The sequence below is a fragment of the Oncorhynchus nerka genome, linkage group LG13 (assembly GCF_034236695.1).
Source record: "Oncorhynchus nerka isolate Pitt River linkage group LG13, Oner_Uvic_2.0, whole genome shotgun sequence".
In the NCBI taxonomy this organism is placed as follows: Eukaryota; Metazoa; Chordata; class Actinopteri; order Salmoniformes; family Salmonidae; genus Oncorhynchus; species Oncorhynchus nerka.
Window position 1 is genome coordinate 97,554,857 of NC_088408.1, and position 18,212 is coordinate 97,573,068.

The window sequence follows — 18,212 nt, forward strand, 5'->3', positions numbered from 1 at the left end:
CGGTTGACACAGAGGGTACGTAAATATGAACGGTAGGATATTTTGGGATGAAGTCACTGCTCTGCACCCTTTACGTTTTGGCAGAGGTCTGTTCAGCGAGGGAGATGCCAGTTAGTGTTTGGAGAAGGAAGTTGATTTTTGGGGGGATATATTTGACACAGAATGAAATAGCCAGCTGTTTCCAGCATCCTGTCACACTGTGCATGTTCTTGCGCTCCTGAACAACAGAGTTTCGTTTCCCTCTACAGAGCATTATCTCGTCCAGCGTTCAATATAGTTTCATCCTGGTACATTTATTATATCTTATTGGCAGTCGTTTCTGCATGAAATAAAACTGGGGGAGGTTTCAGTGTGTGGTAACCCAGCTTTTCTTTGTACACCTTGCAGTTCATCTGCAACTTACGGGATTTGTGTTCAATATGTCTAAACTACAGCTCTTACCATGGCTGAGTAGTGGGCCTGTTGTTGTTGTGACATGGCTGAGTAGTGGCTGAGTAGTGGGCCTGTTGTAGATGTGACATGGCTGAGTAGTGGCTGAGTAGTGGGCCTGTTGTTGATGTGACATGGCTGAGTAGTGGCTGAGTAGTGGGCCTGTTGTTGATGTGACATGGCTGAGTAGTGGCTGAGTAGTGGGCCTGTTGTTGATGTGACGTGGCTGAGTAGTGGGCCTGTTGTTGATGTGACATGGCTGAGTAGTGGCTGAGTAGTGGGCCTGTTGTTGATGTGACGTGGCTGAGTAGTGGCTGAGTAGTGGGCCTGTTGTTGGTGACATGGCTGAGTAGTGGCTGAGTAGTGGGCCTGTTGTTGATGTGACGTGGCTGAGTAGTGGGCCTGTTGTTGATGTGACATGGCTGAGTAGTGGCTGAGTAGTGGGCCGGTTGTAGATGTGACATGGTTGTAGTGGGCCTGTTGTTGATGTGACATGGCTGAGTAGTGGCTGAGTAGTGGGCCTGTTGTTGATGTGACATGGCTGAGTAGTGGCTGAGTAGTGGGCCTGTTGTTGATGTGACATGGCTGAGTAGTGGCTGAGTAGTGGGCCTGTTGTTGATGTGACATGGCTGAGTAGTGGCTGAGTAGTGGGCCTGTTGTTGATGTGACATGGCTGAGTAGTGGCTGAGTAGTGGGCCTGTTGTTGATGTGACATGGCTGAGTAGTGGCTGAGTAGTGGGCCTGTTGTTGATGTGACATGGCTGAGTAGTGGGCCTGTTGTTGATGTGACATGGCTGAGTAGTGGCTGAGTAGTGGGCCTGTTGTTGATGTGACATGGCTGAGTAGTGGGCCTGTTGTTGATGTGACATGGCTGAGTCGTGTTTTTTTCTCCCCACTCTACTGCTACCCCCCACTCTACTGCTACCCCCCCACTCTACTGCTAGCCCCCACTCTACTGCTAGTCCCCCCCACTCTACTGCTAGTCCCCCACTCTACTTCCCTCTCCTATCCCCTCCCCCTCTCCTATCCCCCTCCCTCTACTAACCGCCCCCACTCTACTGCTAGTCCCCCCACTCTACTGCTCACCCCCCACTCTACTGCTAGTCCCCCCACTCTACTGCTACCCCCCACTCTACTGCTAGTCCCCCACTCTACTGCTACCCCCCACTCTACTGCTAGTCCCCCCACTCTACTACTCACCCCACTCTACTGCTAGTCCCCCCACTCTACTGCTCACCCCCCACTCTACTGCTAGTCCTCCCCACTCTACTGCAATTCCCCCCACTCTACTGCAATCCCCCCACTCTACTGCCAGTCCCCCCACTCTACTGCTAGTCCCCTCCCCACTCTACTGCTATTCCTTCCCCCACTCTACTGCTAGTCCCCCCCACTCTACTGCTCACCCCCCCCCACTCTACTGCAATCCCCCCCACTCTACTGCTCACCCCCCACTCTACTGCAATCCCCCCCACTCTACTGCTAGTCCCCCCCCCCCACTCTACTGCTAGTCCCCCCCACTCTACTGCTAGTCCTTCCCCCCACTCTACTGCTATTCCTTCCCCCACTCTACTGCTATTCCTTCCCCCCACTCTACTGCTAGTCCCCCCCACTCTACTGCTAGTCCCCCCACTCTACTGCTAGTCCCCCCACTCTACTGCAGTCCCCCCACTCTACTGCTAGTCCCCCCACTCTACTGCTAGTCCCCCCCCACTCTACTGCTATTCCTCCCCCCCACTCTACTGCTATTCCTCCCCCACTCTACTGCTAGTCCCCCCACTCTACTGCTATTCCTCCCCCACTCTACTGCTAGTCCCCCCACTCTACTGCTAGTCCCCCCACTCCACTGCTAGTCCCCCCCCACTCCACTGCTATTCCTTCTATTCCTTCCCCCCCACTCTACCGCTAGTCCCCCCCACTCTACTGCTAGTCCCCCCACTCTACTACTCAGCCATGTCACATCAACAGGCTCCACTAACCCCCCCTCCACTAACCCTCCCCTCCACTAACCCCTCCCCTCCACTAACCCCTCCACTAACCCCTCCCCCTCCACTAACCCTCCACTAACCCCCCCCTCCACCAACCCCTCCCCCTCCAATGCTACCCCTGCCAACCCCTCCAATGCTTCTCCTTACAGATCTGCCACTCACTACGTTACCTTTAGTTAAATAGTAACACGTATCGTAGCACCACGTATTAAATCGGCATATTCAACAGCATTTAAGAAATATATGATTACCTTTAACAGTGCTATCTTGTGAACAAGCCATCAATGTTTCGTGATTGGTGTCGTAAAAATGTTGGCTAACGGGTTAGCAATTAGCATGTTTCACATTTCAGTGGAAATAGAACTACCATTAGATTTTGCATAAGCTGTTTAGCAAAAAAATGTAATATGTCCTGTACTAAATCGGCAGTTATTGTCCACCTTACAATTTTGTTCAATTACAAGATATATCCGTTTAATTTTGTTCAAAAAAAAGAGACCCAACCTCGGATCCAGAGTGTTTCCTAGATAGTTGACAAGTTGTCTAATCTTCCAGTAAGAACAACAGGACCTGCTTGTCAACTTTTCATTGCGGCACCTTCCCGGAAGACTCTTGAAAATGTTTTTCTACCAACATCATTTTCAGTGTTGCAACCAAACAATGTTTCATTAATTTTTGTTTTACAGATTAAATCTTATGGTTTTGAAAAAGTAGATAACAGTTTAATACTAACATATAAAATGAATGAATAATTTAGAAAACCATATGGATTACAATATACAGCCTGTCCCACAAAATGTGTAAAATAGATCTATCACTTTAATGAAAAGTCACCAAAAACCTCATTTAAATTACAAATTGTAAAGAAAATTGTTGGTCAGCTAGCTAGAAGGGCGTCTTTAGTCGCAAAAACGTACCACCAAGGTTTTAATGAGAAAAAAGGCAAAGAGCCCATTTTTAAACATCGGCTCTGGGCCTCTCTTAGTAGCTTGATAGAAAACCTGTTTGGATTTAGATCACATTTCAGTCCAATGGAAGGGCTCTAAGAGAGGTTTAATTAATGTCTTAATATGTCATGGTTTTAACTGTCCAAACGGATGTATGTTATATAAACATGCTTGTTTAACTTTATCTGGGTTAGCCATTCCAAATAAGGTGAAATTATTTTTTTCCCCACATGATTTCAGAACATATTTTCCTGAATTAAACAGGTGTTTCCCCTCTCCAAGGTTTCAAGATCACGCAACTTTTCCGGGATATGTACACAACAAGTAGAACCAGGAATCATCATGTCTTAACTGGTGATGTCACTAGAGAATTAATCAGAGTGGGCTTAAATGTGTCTTACCTAACAGGTGTTTCCCCAAGGTTTCAAGATCACTCAGTGGGCTTGTGTGTGTGTTGTGTGTGTGTGGTGTGTGTCTTACCTACCAAGCACATAGTGGACTGTGTGTGTGTGTCTTACCTACCCCATTCATCCAATTTAAAATCATCTGTGTGTGTCTTACCTACCATGGCTGCGTAGTGGGCTGTGTGTGTGTGTGTGTGTGTCTTACCTACCATGGCTGCGTAGTGGGCTTGTGTGTGTGTGTGAGTGTGTCTTACCATTGCTACGTAGTGGGCCTGTGCCTGTGCCTGTGCCTGTGCCTGTTGTTGCTGATACATGGGCTGTATCATCATCTGCTGCTGAAGGGCCTGCTGGTACTGAGAGGACAGAGGCAGACCATCTCAGATTGCTATCGATTATTTACAGACCATCTCAGATTTACATTTACAGACCATCTCAGATTGCTATACATTTAAACATGGTTTCCCATGCTTGTTCAATGAACCATAAACAATTAATGAACATGCACCTGTGGAACGGTTGTTAAGACACTAACAGCTTACGGACGGTAGGCAATTAAAGGTCACAGTTATGAAAACCTAGGACACTAAAGAAGCTGTTCTACTGACTCTGGAAAAACACCCAAAGAAAGATGCCCAGGGTCCCTGCTCATCTGCGTGAACGTGCCTTAGGCATGCTGCAAGGAGGCATGAGGACTGCAGATGTGGCCAGGGCAATAAATTGCAATGTCCGTACTGTGAGACGCCTAAGACAGCACTACAGGGAGATGGGACGGACAGCTGATTGTCCTCGCAGTGGCAGACCACGTGTAACAACACCTGCACAGGATCGGTATATCCGAACAACACACCTGCGGGATAGGTACAGGATGGCAACAACAACTGCCCAAGTTACACCAGGAACGCACAATCCCTCCATCACTGCTCAGACTGTCTGCAATAGGCTGAGAGAGGCTGGACTGAGGGCTTGTAGGCCTGTTGTAAGGCAGGTCCTCACCAGACATCACCGCCAACAACGTCGCCTATGGGCACAAACCCACCTCACTGGACCAGACTGGACTGGCAAAAAGTGCTCTTCACGGACGATTCACAGTTTTGTCTCACCAGGGGTGATGGTCGGATTCACATTTATCATCGAAGGAATGAGCGTTACACCGAGGTCTGTACTCTGGAGCAGGATCGATTTGGAGGTGGAGGGTCCATCATGGTCTGGGACGGTGTGTCATAGCATCATCGAACTGAGCTTGTTGTCATTGCAGGCAATCTCAACGCTGTGCGTTACAGGGAAGACATCATCCTCCTCCCTCATGTGGTATCCTTCCTGCAGGCTCATCCTGACAGGACCCTCCAGCATGACAATGCCACCAGCCATACTGCTCGTTCTGTGCGTGATTTCCTGCAAGACAGGAATGTCAGTGTTCTGCCATGGCCAGCGAAGAGCCCGGATCTCAATCCCATTGAGCACATCTGGGACCTGTTGGATCAGAGGGTGAGCGCTAGGGCCATTCCTCCCAGAAATGTCTGGGAACTTGCAGGTGCCTTGGTGGAAGAGTGGGGTAACATCTCACAGCAAGAACTGGCAAATCTGGTGCAGTCCATGAGGAGGAGATGCAGGAGATGCTTAATGCAGCTGGTGTAGTACTTTTAATGCCCCTTGTTCAGGGACACATTATTCCATTTCTGTTAGACTGTTACTTTTGATTTTGTTGAATCCCCCTGTTGTTCTGAAAATAGGGACACAGTGATTATTCCATTTCTGTTAGTCACATGTCTGTGGAACTTGTTCAGTTTATGTCTCAGTTGTTGAATCTTGTTATAGTCATACAAATATTTACACATGTTAAGTTTGCTGAAAATAAACACAGTTGACAGTGAGAGGACGTTCATTTTTTGCTGAGTTGACAACACTGATTTTGGTTTTGCTAAAGTGTGCCTCGCTTAATATAACCCTGGTGTCAGACAGCGTGAGGCTTTCTCAGTAGAACCTTAATATAACCCCTGGTGTCAGACAGCGTGAGGCTTTCTCAGTAGAACCTTAATATAACCCCTGGTGTCAGACAGCTAGCGGGTTTCTCAGTAGAACCTTAATATAACCCCTGGTGTCAGACAGTGTGAGGGTTTCTCAGTAGAACCTTAATATAACCCCTGGTGTCAGACAGCGTGAGGGTTTCTCAGTAGAACCTTAATATAACCCTGGTGTCAGACAGCGTGAGGGTTTCTCAGTAGAACCTTAATATAACCCCTGGTGTCAGACAGCGTGAGGGTTTCTCAGTAGAACCTCAATATAACCCCTGGTGTCAGACAGCGTGAGGGTTTCTCAGTAGAACCTCAATATAACCCCTGGTGTCAGACAGCGTGAGGGTTTCTCAGTAGAACCTTAATATAACCCCTGGTGTCAGACAGCGTGAGGGTTTCTCAGTAGAACCTCAATATAACCCCTGGTGTCAGACAGCGTGAGGGTTTCTCAGCAGTACCTGAAGGTATTGGAGCTGCTGTGGATGGACAGGATGGAGATGTTGTTGCAGACGCAGGTCTCCAGGCTGCAGCTGTTGGAGGACCCTGTTGGCTGTCTGGGGCTGTGGAGCAACCGGCTGGCTGTTACCAGGTGTTGGAGCTGTGATTCAAGAGGAGATCGTTCGTTGTCTATTTAGTGAGAATGTGTCTTCTGCCTATGCAAACCCTCTCAGATAAACCCGTTGAGATGCACAGGGTCCGCCACGGAGCAGTGCCCCTTGGGGGATAGCCGCTCAGGGGGCACAATGGCAGATAAACAAACACAAGCACAGTATTTTTGCATTCTCACCTTTCTGCCCATTGCTGACGGCTACAGAAGGCACAGCTGTAGGGGTGATGGGCGTGGCGGCGATGGGTGTGGCGGTGATGGGCGTGGCGGCGATGGGTGTGGCGGTGATGGGAGTGGTGGCGGTGGGCACAGCTATAGGGGTGACAGCTGTGTTGGCTACAGGGATGGGTATCACATTACTGTTGGCAGCCTTGGGTCTCTGTCTCGGAGCGATGGAAGTTGCCGTCGGGCCCGCGGACTCTGTGATTCTGGAGTAGTAGGGGAACAACCAGAACAGTGGAAAAACAACATTATTAACGTTTATTTATACATTCTTATTGGCAGATTTTAAAAAACGTATTTTACAAAAAGAGACCCGACTTGTATTCTTTCACAAATATCCACAGCACAGTGAAGGGAGAACCTATTTGTATTGCTTTTAATCATTTTAAATGAATTTCTTATTAACACACTTTGTTCTAGCTAGCTATTTGTGTTGGTAGCTATCAAGTAAACGCAATGTGACTGTACCTGGCTTTCGTCATGCTCTTCCTAGCAGCAACCTCGCTGGCTGTGAGTGGCTCAGGGAGTGACGTAGGGAGAGGGGAGCTCTGCAGAGGGGCCCAATACAACCGTCACTGTTGCTGGGTATATAGGACACCCAACTTCACCAGACACGGCTCTTCAATTCACTTATAATACAAAACACATCTGTCACAATCAATGAACAGCGACTTACAAAGAGATTTGGCACTGGACACTCCTTTCCAGCTAACTTGAAGGCAAAGTAGGAGACTTGATAGATGTCTGGTCTCTTCTCATGGTCAGGCTCAAGCATGTATCCTGGAGGAGACATGGGAGAGAGGACATATAGTTTAATATATCCTGGAGAAGAGGGGACATATAGTTTAATATATCCTGGAGAAGAGGGGACATATAGTTTAATATATCCTGGAGTAGAGGGGACATATAGTTTAATATATCCTGGAGGAGACATGGGAGAGAGGACATATAGTTTAATATATCCTGGAGTAGACATGGGAGAGGGGACATATAGTTTAATGTATCCTGGAGTAGAGGGGACATATAGTTTAATGTATCCTGGAGTAGAGGGGACATATAGTTTAATGTATCCTGGAGGAGACATGGGAGTAGAGGGGACATATAGTTTAATATATCCTGGAGTAGAGGGGACATATAGTTTAATGTATCCTGGAGGAGACATGGGAGAGGGGACATATAGTTTAATGTATCCTGGAGAAGAGGGGACATATAGTTTAATATATCCTGGAGAAGAGGGGACATATAGTTTAATGTATCCTGGAGGAGACATGGGAGAGAGGACATATAGTTTAATGTATCCTGGAGAAGAGGGGACATATAGTTTAATATATCCTGGAGTAGAGGGGACATATAGTTTAATGTATCCTGGAGTAGAGGGGACATATAGTTTAATGTATCCTGGAGGAGACATGGGAGTAGAGGGGACATATAGTTTAATATATCCTGGAGTAGAGGGGACATATAGTTTAATGTATCCTGGAGGAGACATGGGAGAGGGGACATATAGTTTAATGTATCCTGGAGGAGACATGGGAGAGAGGACATATAGTTTAATGTATCCTGGAGAAGAGGGGACATATAGTTTACTATACTATAACTTGGAGTAGAGGGGACATACAGTTTAATGTATCCTGGAGGAGACATGGGAGGAGAGAGGACATATAGTTTAATGTATCCTGGAGAAGAGGGGACATATAGTTTAATATATCCTGGAGAAGAGGGGACATATAGTTTACTATACTATAACTTGGAGTAGAGGGGACATATAGTTTAATGTATCCTGGAGTAGAGGGGACATATAGTTTAACACACATTACTTTATAGTATCGCAGACATATCAGAGAATCCCCACTTTCCTTAAGAGAAGGCATGTACACTTTACACAGGTTTAAAATATAAATAAGTGAATTGAAATGTGCATGAAAATACTAGTATTACCTCTCTATAATACATTTTTTACCCTGGTACAATGCATTAAATGTCCATCTCACGTTTGACCACAAGGTGGCGCTATTGGATAATATTAGTATTAAAGGCCTACAGTGGGTGTGTAAACAATGAATGGTAGTTTGATTGGGCAAATGAATTGGAATGTTAAATGTTCACGCATCAGAAATATTCACATGACAATATTCAATGTGGTTTAATTGTTATATGTATTGACAGCTTTGTGGTTGGTGTGTTGCTGAGGAACAAGGCAGATGGACTTACTGATTAAGCAGTGCAACTTGAAGGAGAATTTGGAATTGTCGGGAACGACAAAGGTTCCATCACATATGGCGACTTGACTCTCCCCGAACGGGAGCGAGAAGAAACACAGCTTGTACAACAAGCAACCAAGAGCCTGAAACAGAAGAAACACAGCTTGTACAACAACAAGCAACCAAGAGCCTGAAACAGAAGAAACACAGCTTGTACAACAACCAACCAAGAGCCTGAAACAGAAGAAACACAGCTTGTACAACAACAAGCAACCAAGAGCCTGAAACAGAGAAACACAGCTTGTACAACAACAAGCAACCAAGAGCCTGAAACAGAGAAACACAGCTTGTACAACAACAAGCAACCAAGAGCCTGAAACAGAGAAACACAGCTTGTACAACAACAACCAACCAAGAGCCTGAAACACAGGTTGTACAACATGATATATGATATTAAACCATATTACAATACATGCCTATGTGCAGTATGTTATATAACATGGACTGCTGTTACCTCTGTCAGACAAATGAAGACAGTGTATTTCTCCATTCAGTTTCTCCACACCTATAATCCCCCCCCCCCCCCCCCAAACCCAGATTCGTCCATCAGACTGCCAGATGGTGAAGTGTGATTCATCACTCCAGAGAATACGTTTCCACTGCTCCAGAGTCCAATGGCGGCGAGCTTTTACACCACTCCAGACGACGCTTGGCATTGCGCATGGTGATCTTAGTTTTGTGTGCGACTGCTCGGCCAACGGAAACCCATTTCCTGAAGCTCCCGACGAACAGTTCCTGCGCTGATGTCACTTCCAGAGGCAGTTAGGCACTCAGTATGTGAGTGTTGCAACCGAGGACAGATAAAAAAAATATACACGCTACGTGCTTCAGCACTCAGTGGTTCCGTTCTGTGGCCTACCACTTGGCAGCTGAGCCGTTGTTTCTCCTAGACGTTCCCCACTTCACAAAAACAGCACTGACAGTTGACCGGGGGGCAGCTCTAGCAGGGCAGACATTTGACGAACACACTTGAAAAGGTGGCATGCTATGGCGGTGCCACGTTGAAAAGTCACTGAGCTCTTCAGTAAAGACATTCTACTTGTCAATGTTGTTTGTCTATGGAGATTGCATGGTGAGTGTGGTGTATTTTATACACCTGTCAGCAACTGGAAATATTAGAATCCGCGAATTTGAAGGGGTGTCCACAGTTTTGGCCATGCTGGGTACATTCAGGAAAACACACACACACAACTCAAGCTCTTCTGTTACCGACTGGCTAGAGTCCACACACACCTCCGCGTATGTACACACACACACACACGTTTCCGTACACACACACACACATTTCCGTACACACACACACACGTTTCCGTACACACACACCCCCCTAGGTTTCCGTACACACACCACAAACACTTACCCATATATCAGCCTTGGTGGTAATGGCCTTCCCTGCGTACACGTTAATCATCTCTGGAGCTCGATAAGACAGGGTCGTGTACCTACACACACACACACACACACTAAGTGCTCAGCGTCAAAAGTCATGTGCGTTTCAGTTCTCGTGTTATGCAAGTATGAAGCAGCTGAAATTATACCCTATTCCCTATCTAGTGCACTGCATTAGACCCTATTCCCTATACAGTGCACTACTTTAGACCCTATTCCCTACATAGTACACTACTATAGACCCTATTCCCTATGTAGTGCACTACTATAGACCCTATTCCCTATATAGTACACTACTATAGACCCTATTCCCTATATAGTACACTACTATAGATCCTATTCCCTATATAGTGCACTACTGTTGACCAGAGCCCTATTCCCTATATAGTGCACTACTTTAGCCCAGAGCCCTATTCCCTATATAGTGCACTACTTTAGCCCAGAGCCCACGTTAGTGCACTGCATAGTGCAATGTTTGAGTGCAGGGCTGAAGTGGAGAACACCTCATTTAAAGGGTCCGTTCATAAACCATTCATAAGGTGTTCATAAACCATTCATAAGGTGTTCATAAACCATTCATAAGGTGTTCATAAACCATTCATAAGGTGTTCATAAACCATTCATAAGGTGTTCATAAACCATTCATACGGTGTTTATAAACAGTACACCACTCATCATTTATGAATCATTACTCCCACGTGTAAACGTGAGTTATTTCAGACATTTATATTTCCTCAACCATCCTGTGTTGTGTGATTATTCTGTTACCAGGTACTGATGGGTGATTATTCTGTTACCGGGTACTGATGGGTGATTATTCTGTTACCAGGTACTGATGGGTGATTATTCTGTTACCGGGTACTGATGGGTGATTATTCTGTTACCGGGTACTGATGGGTGATTATTCTGTTACCAGGTACTGATGTGTGATTATTCTGTTACCGGGTACTGATGTGTGATTATTCTGTTACCGGGTACTGATGTGTGATTATTCTGTTACCGGGTACTGATGGGTGATTATTCTGTTACCGGGTACTGATGGGTGATTATTTTGTTACCAGGTACTGATGGGTGATTATTCTGTTACCAGGTACTGATGGGTGATTATTCTGTTACCGGGTACTGATGGGTGATTATTCTGTTACCGGGTACTGATGGGTGATTATTCTGCAACCGGGTACTGATGGGTGATTATTCTGTAACCGGGTACTGATGGGTGATTATTCTGTAACCGGGTACTGATGGGTGATTATTCTGTTACCGGGTACTGATGGGTGATTATTCTGTTACCGGGTACTGATGGGTGATTATTCTGTTACCGGGTACTGATGGGTGATTATTCTGTTACCGGGTACTGATGGGTGATTATTCTGTTACCGGGTACTGATGGGTGATTATTCTGTTACCGGGTACTGATGGGTGATTATTCTGTTACCAGGTACTGATGGAATGTCTACCAATGGCATGCCCATCTTTTAGTGAGAAATTACACCATACAGGACAGCCCTTTACAAAGACGGCCCTTTACAAAGACGGCCCTTTACAAAGACGGCCCTTTACAAAGACGGCCCTTTACAAAGACGGCCCTTTACAAAGACGGCCCTTTACAAAGACGGCCCTTTACAAAGACGGCCCTTTACAAAGACGGCCCTTTACAAAGACGGCCCTTTACAAAGACGGCCCTTTACAAAGACGGCCCTTTACAAAGACGGCCCTTTAAAAAGACGGCCCTTTACAAAGACGGCCCTTTACAAAGACGGCCCTTTACAAAGACGGCCCTTTACAAAGACGGCCCTTTACAAAGACGGCCCTTGGCAAAGACAGCCCTGGCAAAGACAGCCCTGGCAAAGACAGCCCTGGCAAAGACAGCCCTGGCAAAGACAGCCCTGGCAAAGACAGCCTTTACAGTCAATCCGATGGACAATCGTGACTCAGTGATGACGTGTATCTACAAATGTATGCACATAGATGACAGGTGAGGCACACACACACACACACACACACACACAAAGGTCACCCACTCACTTCTTGATTTCGTCCTCCACGGCGGTCACTCCGTCCTTGTGTGGGAGCAGCACCTTGTGAGTAGCACTTCCAAAATCACACAGAACATAACTCCCATTATCACTCAGGAGGATGTTCTCTACCTGGAGGAGACGGGGGGGGAGGAGAGAGACAAAACTTTAGTAAGAGATGGACAGAAGGGGGAGATGAAGGTGGGGGGAAAAAAAGAGGACGTGAATGATTGAAAGCGACATTGATGGAGGAAGGAGAGAGACAGAGAGAGAGAGGGAGAGAGAGAGAGAGAGAGAGAGAGAGAGAGAGAGAAAGGAGTGGGGAGTGTGTCCCTGACTGCCCAAATTACAATGTGGATGGTGAGGTAGCTGGACTACTAAAGCTGGCCAATAGAAAACGAGTTTATTCACAGGACTTGGACAGGTTCTGTTTTGTTGACTATTTTAGTCCACAGCAGAGAGATATGCCAAGATACACAAAACATTACTGAGGGAGAGAGGAACGAGAGGGGAACGAGAGAGGAACAGGATGAATATTAGATTGAAAGTGACACAAAGGGTGAAATGATGGGAGAAGGAGAGGGGGGGAGGGGGGTGGACAGCGACACAAAGGACAGAAGGGGAAAGAGAGCTGACTGACACAGACACACACAGTCTTGTACAGCTTGTACACCTTGTGGGGACACACAATTCAGTCCCATTCAAAATCCTATTTTCCCTAAACTTAACCCTTACACCTAACCCTAACACCCTAACCCTAAACATAACTCTTAACCCTAGCTTCTAACCCTAAAACTAACCCTAACCCTAAACCTAGCTTCTAACCCTAACCTGTACCCTAACCTGTACCCTAACCCTAACACCTAACCCTAAACCTAGCTTCTAACCCTAAAACTAACCCTAACACCTAACCCTAAACCTAGCTTCTAACCCTTACACCTAACCCTAAACCTAGCTTCTAACCCCAAAACTAACCCTTACACCTAACCCTAAACCTAGCTTCTAACCCTAACCCCTAACCCTAATAACCCTTACACCTAACCCTAAACCTAGCTTCTAACCCTAAAACTAACCCTAACCCTAGCTTCTAACCCTAAAACCCTAACCCTAACTTCTAACCCTAAAACTAACCCTAAACCTAGCTTCTAACCCTAAAACCCTAACCCTAAACCTAGCTTCTAACCCTAAAACCCTAAACCTAGCTTCTAACCCTAAAACCCTAAACCTAGCTTCGAACCCTGAAACTAACCCTAACCCTAAACCTAGCTTCTAACCCTAAAACTAACCCTAACCCTAAACCTAGCTTCTAACCCTAACCTGTACCCTAACCCTAACCTGTACCCTAACCTGTACCCTAACCCTAACCTGTACCCTAACCCTAACCTGTACCCTAACCCTAACCTGTAACCCTAACACCCTAACCCTAGCTTCTAACCCTAAAACTAACCCTTACACCTAACCCTAAACCTAGCTTCTAACCCTAAAACTAACCCTAACCCCTAACCCTAATAACCCTTACACCTAACCCTAAACCTAGCTTCTAACCCTAAAACCCTAACCCTAGCTTCTAACCCTAAAACCCTAACCCTAGCTTCTAACCCTAAAACTAACCCTAACCCTAGCTTCTAACCCTAAAACTAACCCTAACCTAGCTTCTAACCCTAACCCTAACCCTAGCTTCTAACCCTAAAACCCTAGCTTCTAACCCTAAAACTAACCCTAACCCTAGCTTCTAACCTAACCCTAACCCTAGCTAACCCTAACCCTAACCTAGTTCTAACCCTAACCTGTACCCTAACCCTAACTGGGCAGACCCCCGTGTTAGGACAGGCTGGGCAGACCCCCGTGTTAGGACAGGCTGGGCAGACCCCCGTGTTAGGACAGGCTGGGCAGACCCCCGTGTTAGGACAGGCTGGGCAGACCCCCGTGTTAGGACAGGCTGGGCAGACCCCCATGTTAGGACAGGCTGGGCAGACCCCCGTGTTAGGAAGATGAAGAAAGATGGAGGTAGAGGGGGGGGAATTAAGGATAAGCGCATTGTGGCAGACGATAGGAAGAGGAGGGGGAGAAGGGGTCAAGGATGAAGAGGAAGAGAGAATATGACAGAGGAAGAGGAGCATTGAGAGGTGGACAATGAGTGGAAGGAAAATTATACAGAACAGAGAAACACAAATGATGTGGTCAAGGAGAGAGTAGAGGAGCGAGAAGGACCGAGGTCTGTTTCTTCTCCTTACCTTGAGGTCCCTGTGTATGAGGTGTGTTACACTGGTGTGTGTGTGCGTGTGTGTGTGTGTGTGTTCTCCTTACCTTCAGGTCCCTGTGTATGAGGTGTGTTACACTGGTGTGTGTGTGTGTGTGTGTGTGTGTGTTCTCCTTACCTTGAGGTCCCTGTGTATGACAGGGGTTCTACACTGATGCAGCCTGGCCACAGCCTCACAGGTATCAGTGAAGATGGTCAACACCTCCGGCTCCGTAAACCCTATATGGAGACGCTGGTTCATCTGCTTCACTACCTGACCAGCTGGGGGGGGAGAGGAGATGGAGGGGGGACAGGAGAGTGAAAAGGAGGGGGAGAATGAGGTAGTGGGTGAGAGAGGGGAAGGAGAATGTTTAAGTTACAATCCAGGGTCAATAAGAAGAGAAAAATCACAGGACTATTTGTTGAACTCTGAAGTATATTTGTCCCATATCTGTATGTTCAATAAAACAAATATGACATTACCGGACAACTGTATGAAAATGGAATAGGGAGGGGAGACCCAAAACTCCTACCTTTACAGTACTCCATGAGGATAAGGACCTCCCAGACACTGTCCCCTACGGAGTTGATGGTAGAGTCCAGGTAGTTCACTATGTTCTTATGACCTGACAGCTCTTTCTGCAGAAGGAGGAGGACATTCTCAGAGATCGATACAGAGATCGATACAGAGATCGATACAGTGCATTCGGAAAGTATTCAGACCCCTTGACTTATTCCACATTTTGTTACATTACAGCCTTATTCTAAAATGGATTCAAATGTTTTTATTGTTCCCTCAATCTACTGTAGGTGGAGGACATTGGGGGCTTATTCTCCTCATAGAAGTGAAGTCCGTCATCAGTCCAACCATCAGGTGTTGGTCTTTGTTTCTTAGTGTTCACGTCCTGTCCCAGTGTGTCACAGCCACCTCACATCTACGGTAGTTCCAGTCACAGCCACCTCACATCTACGGTAGTTACAGTTACCTCACATCTACGGTAGTCACAGTTACAGTCACAGCCACCTCACATCTACGGTAGTCACAGTTACAGTCACAGCCACCTCACATCTACGGTAGTCACAGTTACAGTCACCTCACATCTACGGTAGTTACAGCCACCTCACATCTACGGTAGTCACAGTCACTGTCACCTCACATCTACAGTAGTCACTGTCACCTCACATCTACGGTAGTCACAGTCACCTCACATCTACGGTAGTTACAGTTACCTCACATCTACGGTAGTCACAGTCACAGCCACCTCACATCTACGGTAGTTACAGTCACAGCCACCTCACATCTACGGTAGTTACAGTTACCTCACATCTACGGTAGTCACAGTCACAGCCACCTCACATCTACGGTAGTCACAGTTACAGTCACCTCACATCTACGGTAGTTACAGCCACCTCACATCTACGGTAGTCACAGTCACAGCCACCTCACATCTACGGTAGTTACAGTTACCTCACATCTACGGTAGTCACAGTTACAGTCACAGCCACCTCACATCTACGGGTACAGTCACAGTTATCTAGTACTTACACCTCACATCTACAGTCACAGTCACCTCACATCTACGGTAGTTACAGCCACCTCACATCTACAGTAGTCACTGTCACCTCACATCTACGGTAGTCACAGTCACAGCCACCTCACATCTACGGTAGTTACAGTCACAGCCACCTCACATCTACGGTAGTTACAGTCACAGCCACCCCACATCTACGGTAGTTACAGTCACAGCCACCTCACATCTACGGTAGTTACAGTCACAGCCACCCCACATCTACGGTAGTTACAGTCACAGCCACCTCACATCTACGGTAGTTACAGTCACAGCCACCTCACATCTACGGTAGTTACAGTCACAGTCACTTCACATCTACGGTAGTTACAGCCACCTCACATCTACGGTAGTTACAGTCACAGCCACCTCACATCTACGGTAGTTACAGCCACCTCACATCTACGGTAGTTACAGTCACCTCACATCTACGGTAGTTACAGTCACATCTACGGTAGTTACAGTCACCTCACATCTACGGTAGTTACAGCCACCTCACATCTACGGTAGTTACAGTTAGTCACCTCACATCTACGGTAGTCACAGTCACATCTACGGTAGTTACAGTCACCTCACATCTACGGTAGTTACAGTCACCTCACATCTACGGTAGTTACAGTCACAGCCACCTCACATCTACGGTAGTTACAGCCACAGCCACCTCACATCTACGGTAGTTACAGTTACAGCCACCTCACATCTACGGTAGTTACAGTCACCTCACATCTACGGTAGTTACAGTCAGAGCCACCTCACATCTACGGTAGTTACAGCCACCTCACATCTACGGTAGTTACAGCCACCTCACATCTACGGTAGTTACAGTCACAGCCACCTCACATCTACGGTAGTTACAGCCACCTCACATCTACGGTAGTTACAGTTACAGTCACCTCACATCTACGGTAGTTACAGTCACCTCACATCTACGGTAGCTACAGCCACCTCACATCTACGGTAGTTACAGTCACAGTCACCTCACATCTACGGTAGTTACAGTCACAGTCACCTCACATCTACGGTAGTTACAGCCACCTCACATCTACGGTAGTTACAGCCACCTCACATCTACGGTAGTTACAGCCAGCCACTTCACATCTACGGTAGTTACAGTCACAGCCACTTCACATCTACGGTAGTTACAGTCACAGCCACCTCACATCTACGGTAGTTACAGTCACAGCCACCTCACATCTACGGTAGTTACAGCCACCTTACATCTACGGTAGTTACAGTCACAGCCACTTCACATCTACGGTACTTACAGTTACCTCACATCTACGGTAGTTACAGTCACAGCCACCTCACATCTACGGTAGTTACAGTCACAGCCACTTCACATCTACGGTAGTTACAGCCACCTCACATCTACGGTAGTTACAGTCACATCTACGGTAGTTACAGTCACAGTCACCTCACATCTACAGTAGTTACAGTCACAGCCACCTCACATCTACGGTAGTTACAGTCACAGCCACCTCACATCTACGGTAGTTACAGTCACAGCCACTTCACATCTACGGTAGTTACAGCCACCTCACATCTACGGTAGTTACAGTTACAGTCACCTCACATCTACGGTAGTCACAGTCACCTCACATCTACGGTAGTCACAGTCACCTCACATCTACGGTAGTTACAGTCACAGTCACCTCACATCTACGGTAGTTACAGTCACAGTCACCTCACATCTACGGTAGTTAGTCACAGCCACCTCACATCTACGGTAGTTACAGCCACAGCCACCTCACATCTACGGTAGTTACAGTCACCTCACATCTACGGTAGTTACAGTCACCTCACATCTACGGTAGTTACAGCCACCTCACATCTACGGTAGTTACAGTCACCTCACATCTACGGTAGTTACAGTCACCTCACATCTACGGTAGTTACAGTCACCTCACATCTACGGTAGTTACAGTCACAGTCAACTCACATCTACGGTAGTTACAGTCACCTCACATCTACGGTAGTTACAGTCACCTCACATCTACGGTAGTTACAGTCACCTCACATCTACGGTAGTTACAGCCACCTCACATCTACGGTAGTTACAGCCACCTCACATCTACGGTAGTTACAGTCACAGCCACCTCACATCTACGGTAGTTACAGTCACAGTCACCTCACA

At 46.8% G+C, this 18,212-nt stretch overlaps 1 protein-coding gene across 3 annotated transcripts in view; it reads right to left on the minus strand.

Moving 5' to 3' along the window:
• LOC115140714 (BMP-2-inducible protein kinase) overlaps positions 1–18,212 on the minus strand; it is a 99,869-nt gene that overhangs the window by 34,009 nt on the left and 47,648 nt on the right. For all 3 annotated transcript variants that reach the window (XM_065026885.1, XM_065026884.1, XM_065026886.1), the window contains exons 3-12: positions 15,044–15,149; positions 14,650–14,792; positions 12,282–12,403; positions 10,228–10,309; positions 8,818–8,950; positions 7,283–7,386; positions 7,075–7,154; positions 6,565–6,812; positions 6,236–6,375; positions 4,020–4,118 (exon numbers count right to left, since the gene is read on the minus strand). In XM_065026885.1, coding sequence (XP_064882957.1) covers positions 4,020–4,118; positions 6,236–6,375; positions 6,565–6,812; positions 7,075–7,154; positions 7,283–7,386; positions 8,818–8,950; positions 10,228–10,309; positions 12,282–12,403; positions 14,650–14,792; positions 15,044–15,149 — 1,257 coding nt within the window. The remainder of the gene's footprint in view (positions 1–4,019; positions 4,119–6,235; positions 6,376–6,564; positions 6,813–7,074; positions 7,155–7,282; positions 7,387–8,817; positions 8,951–10,227; positions 10,310–12,281; positions 12,404–14,649; positions 14,793–15,043; positions 15,150–18,212) is intronic.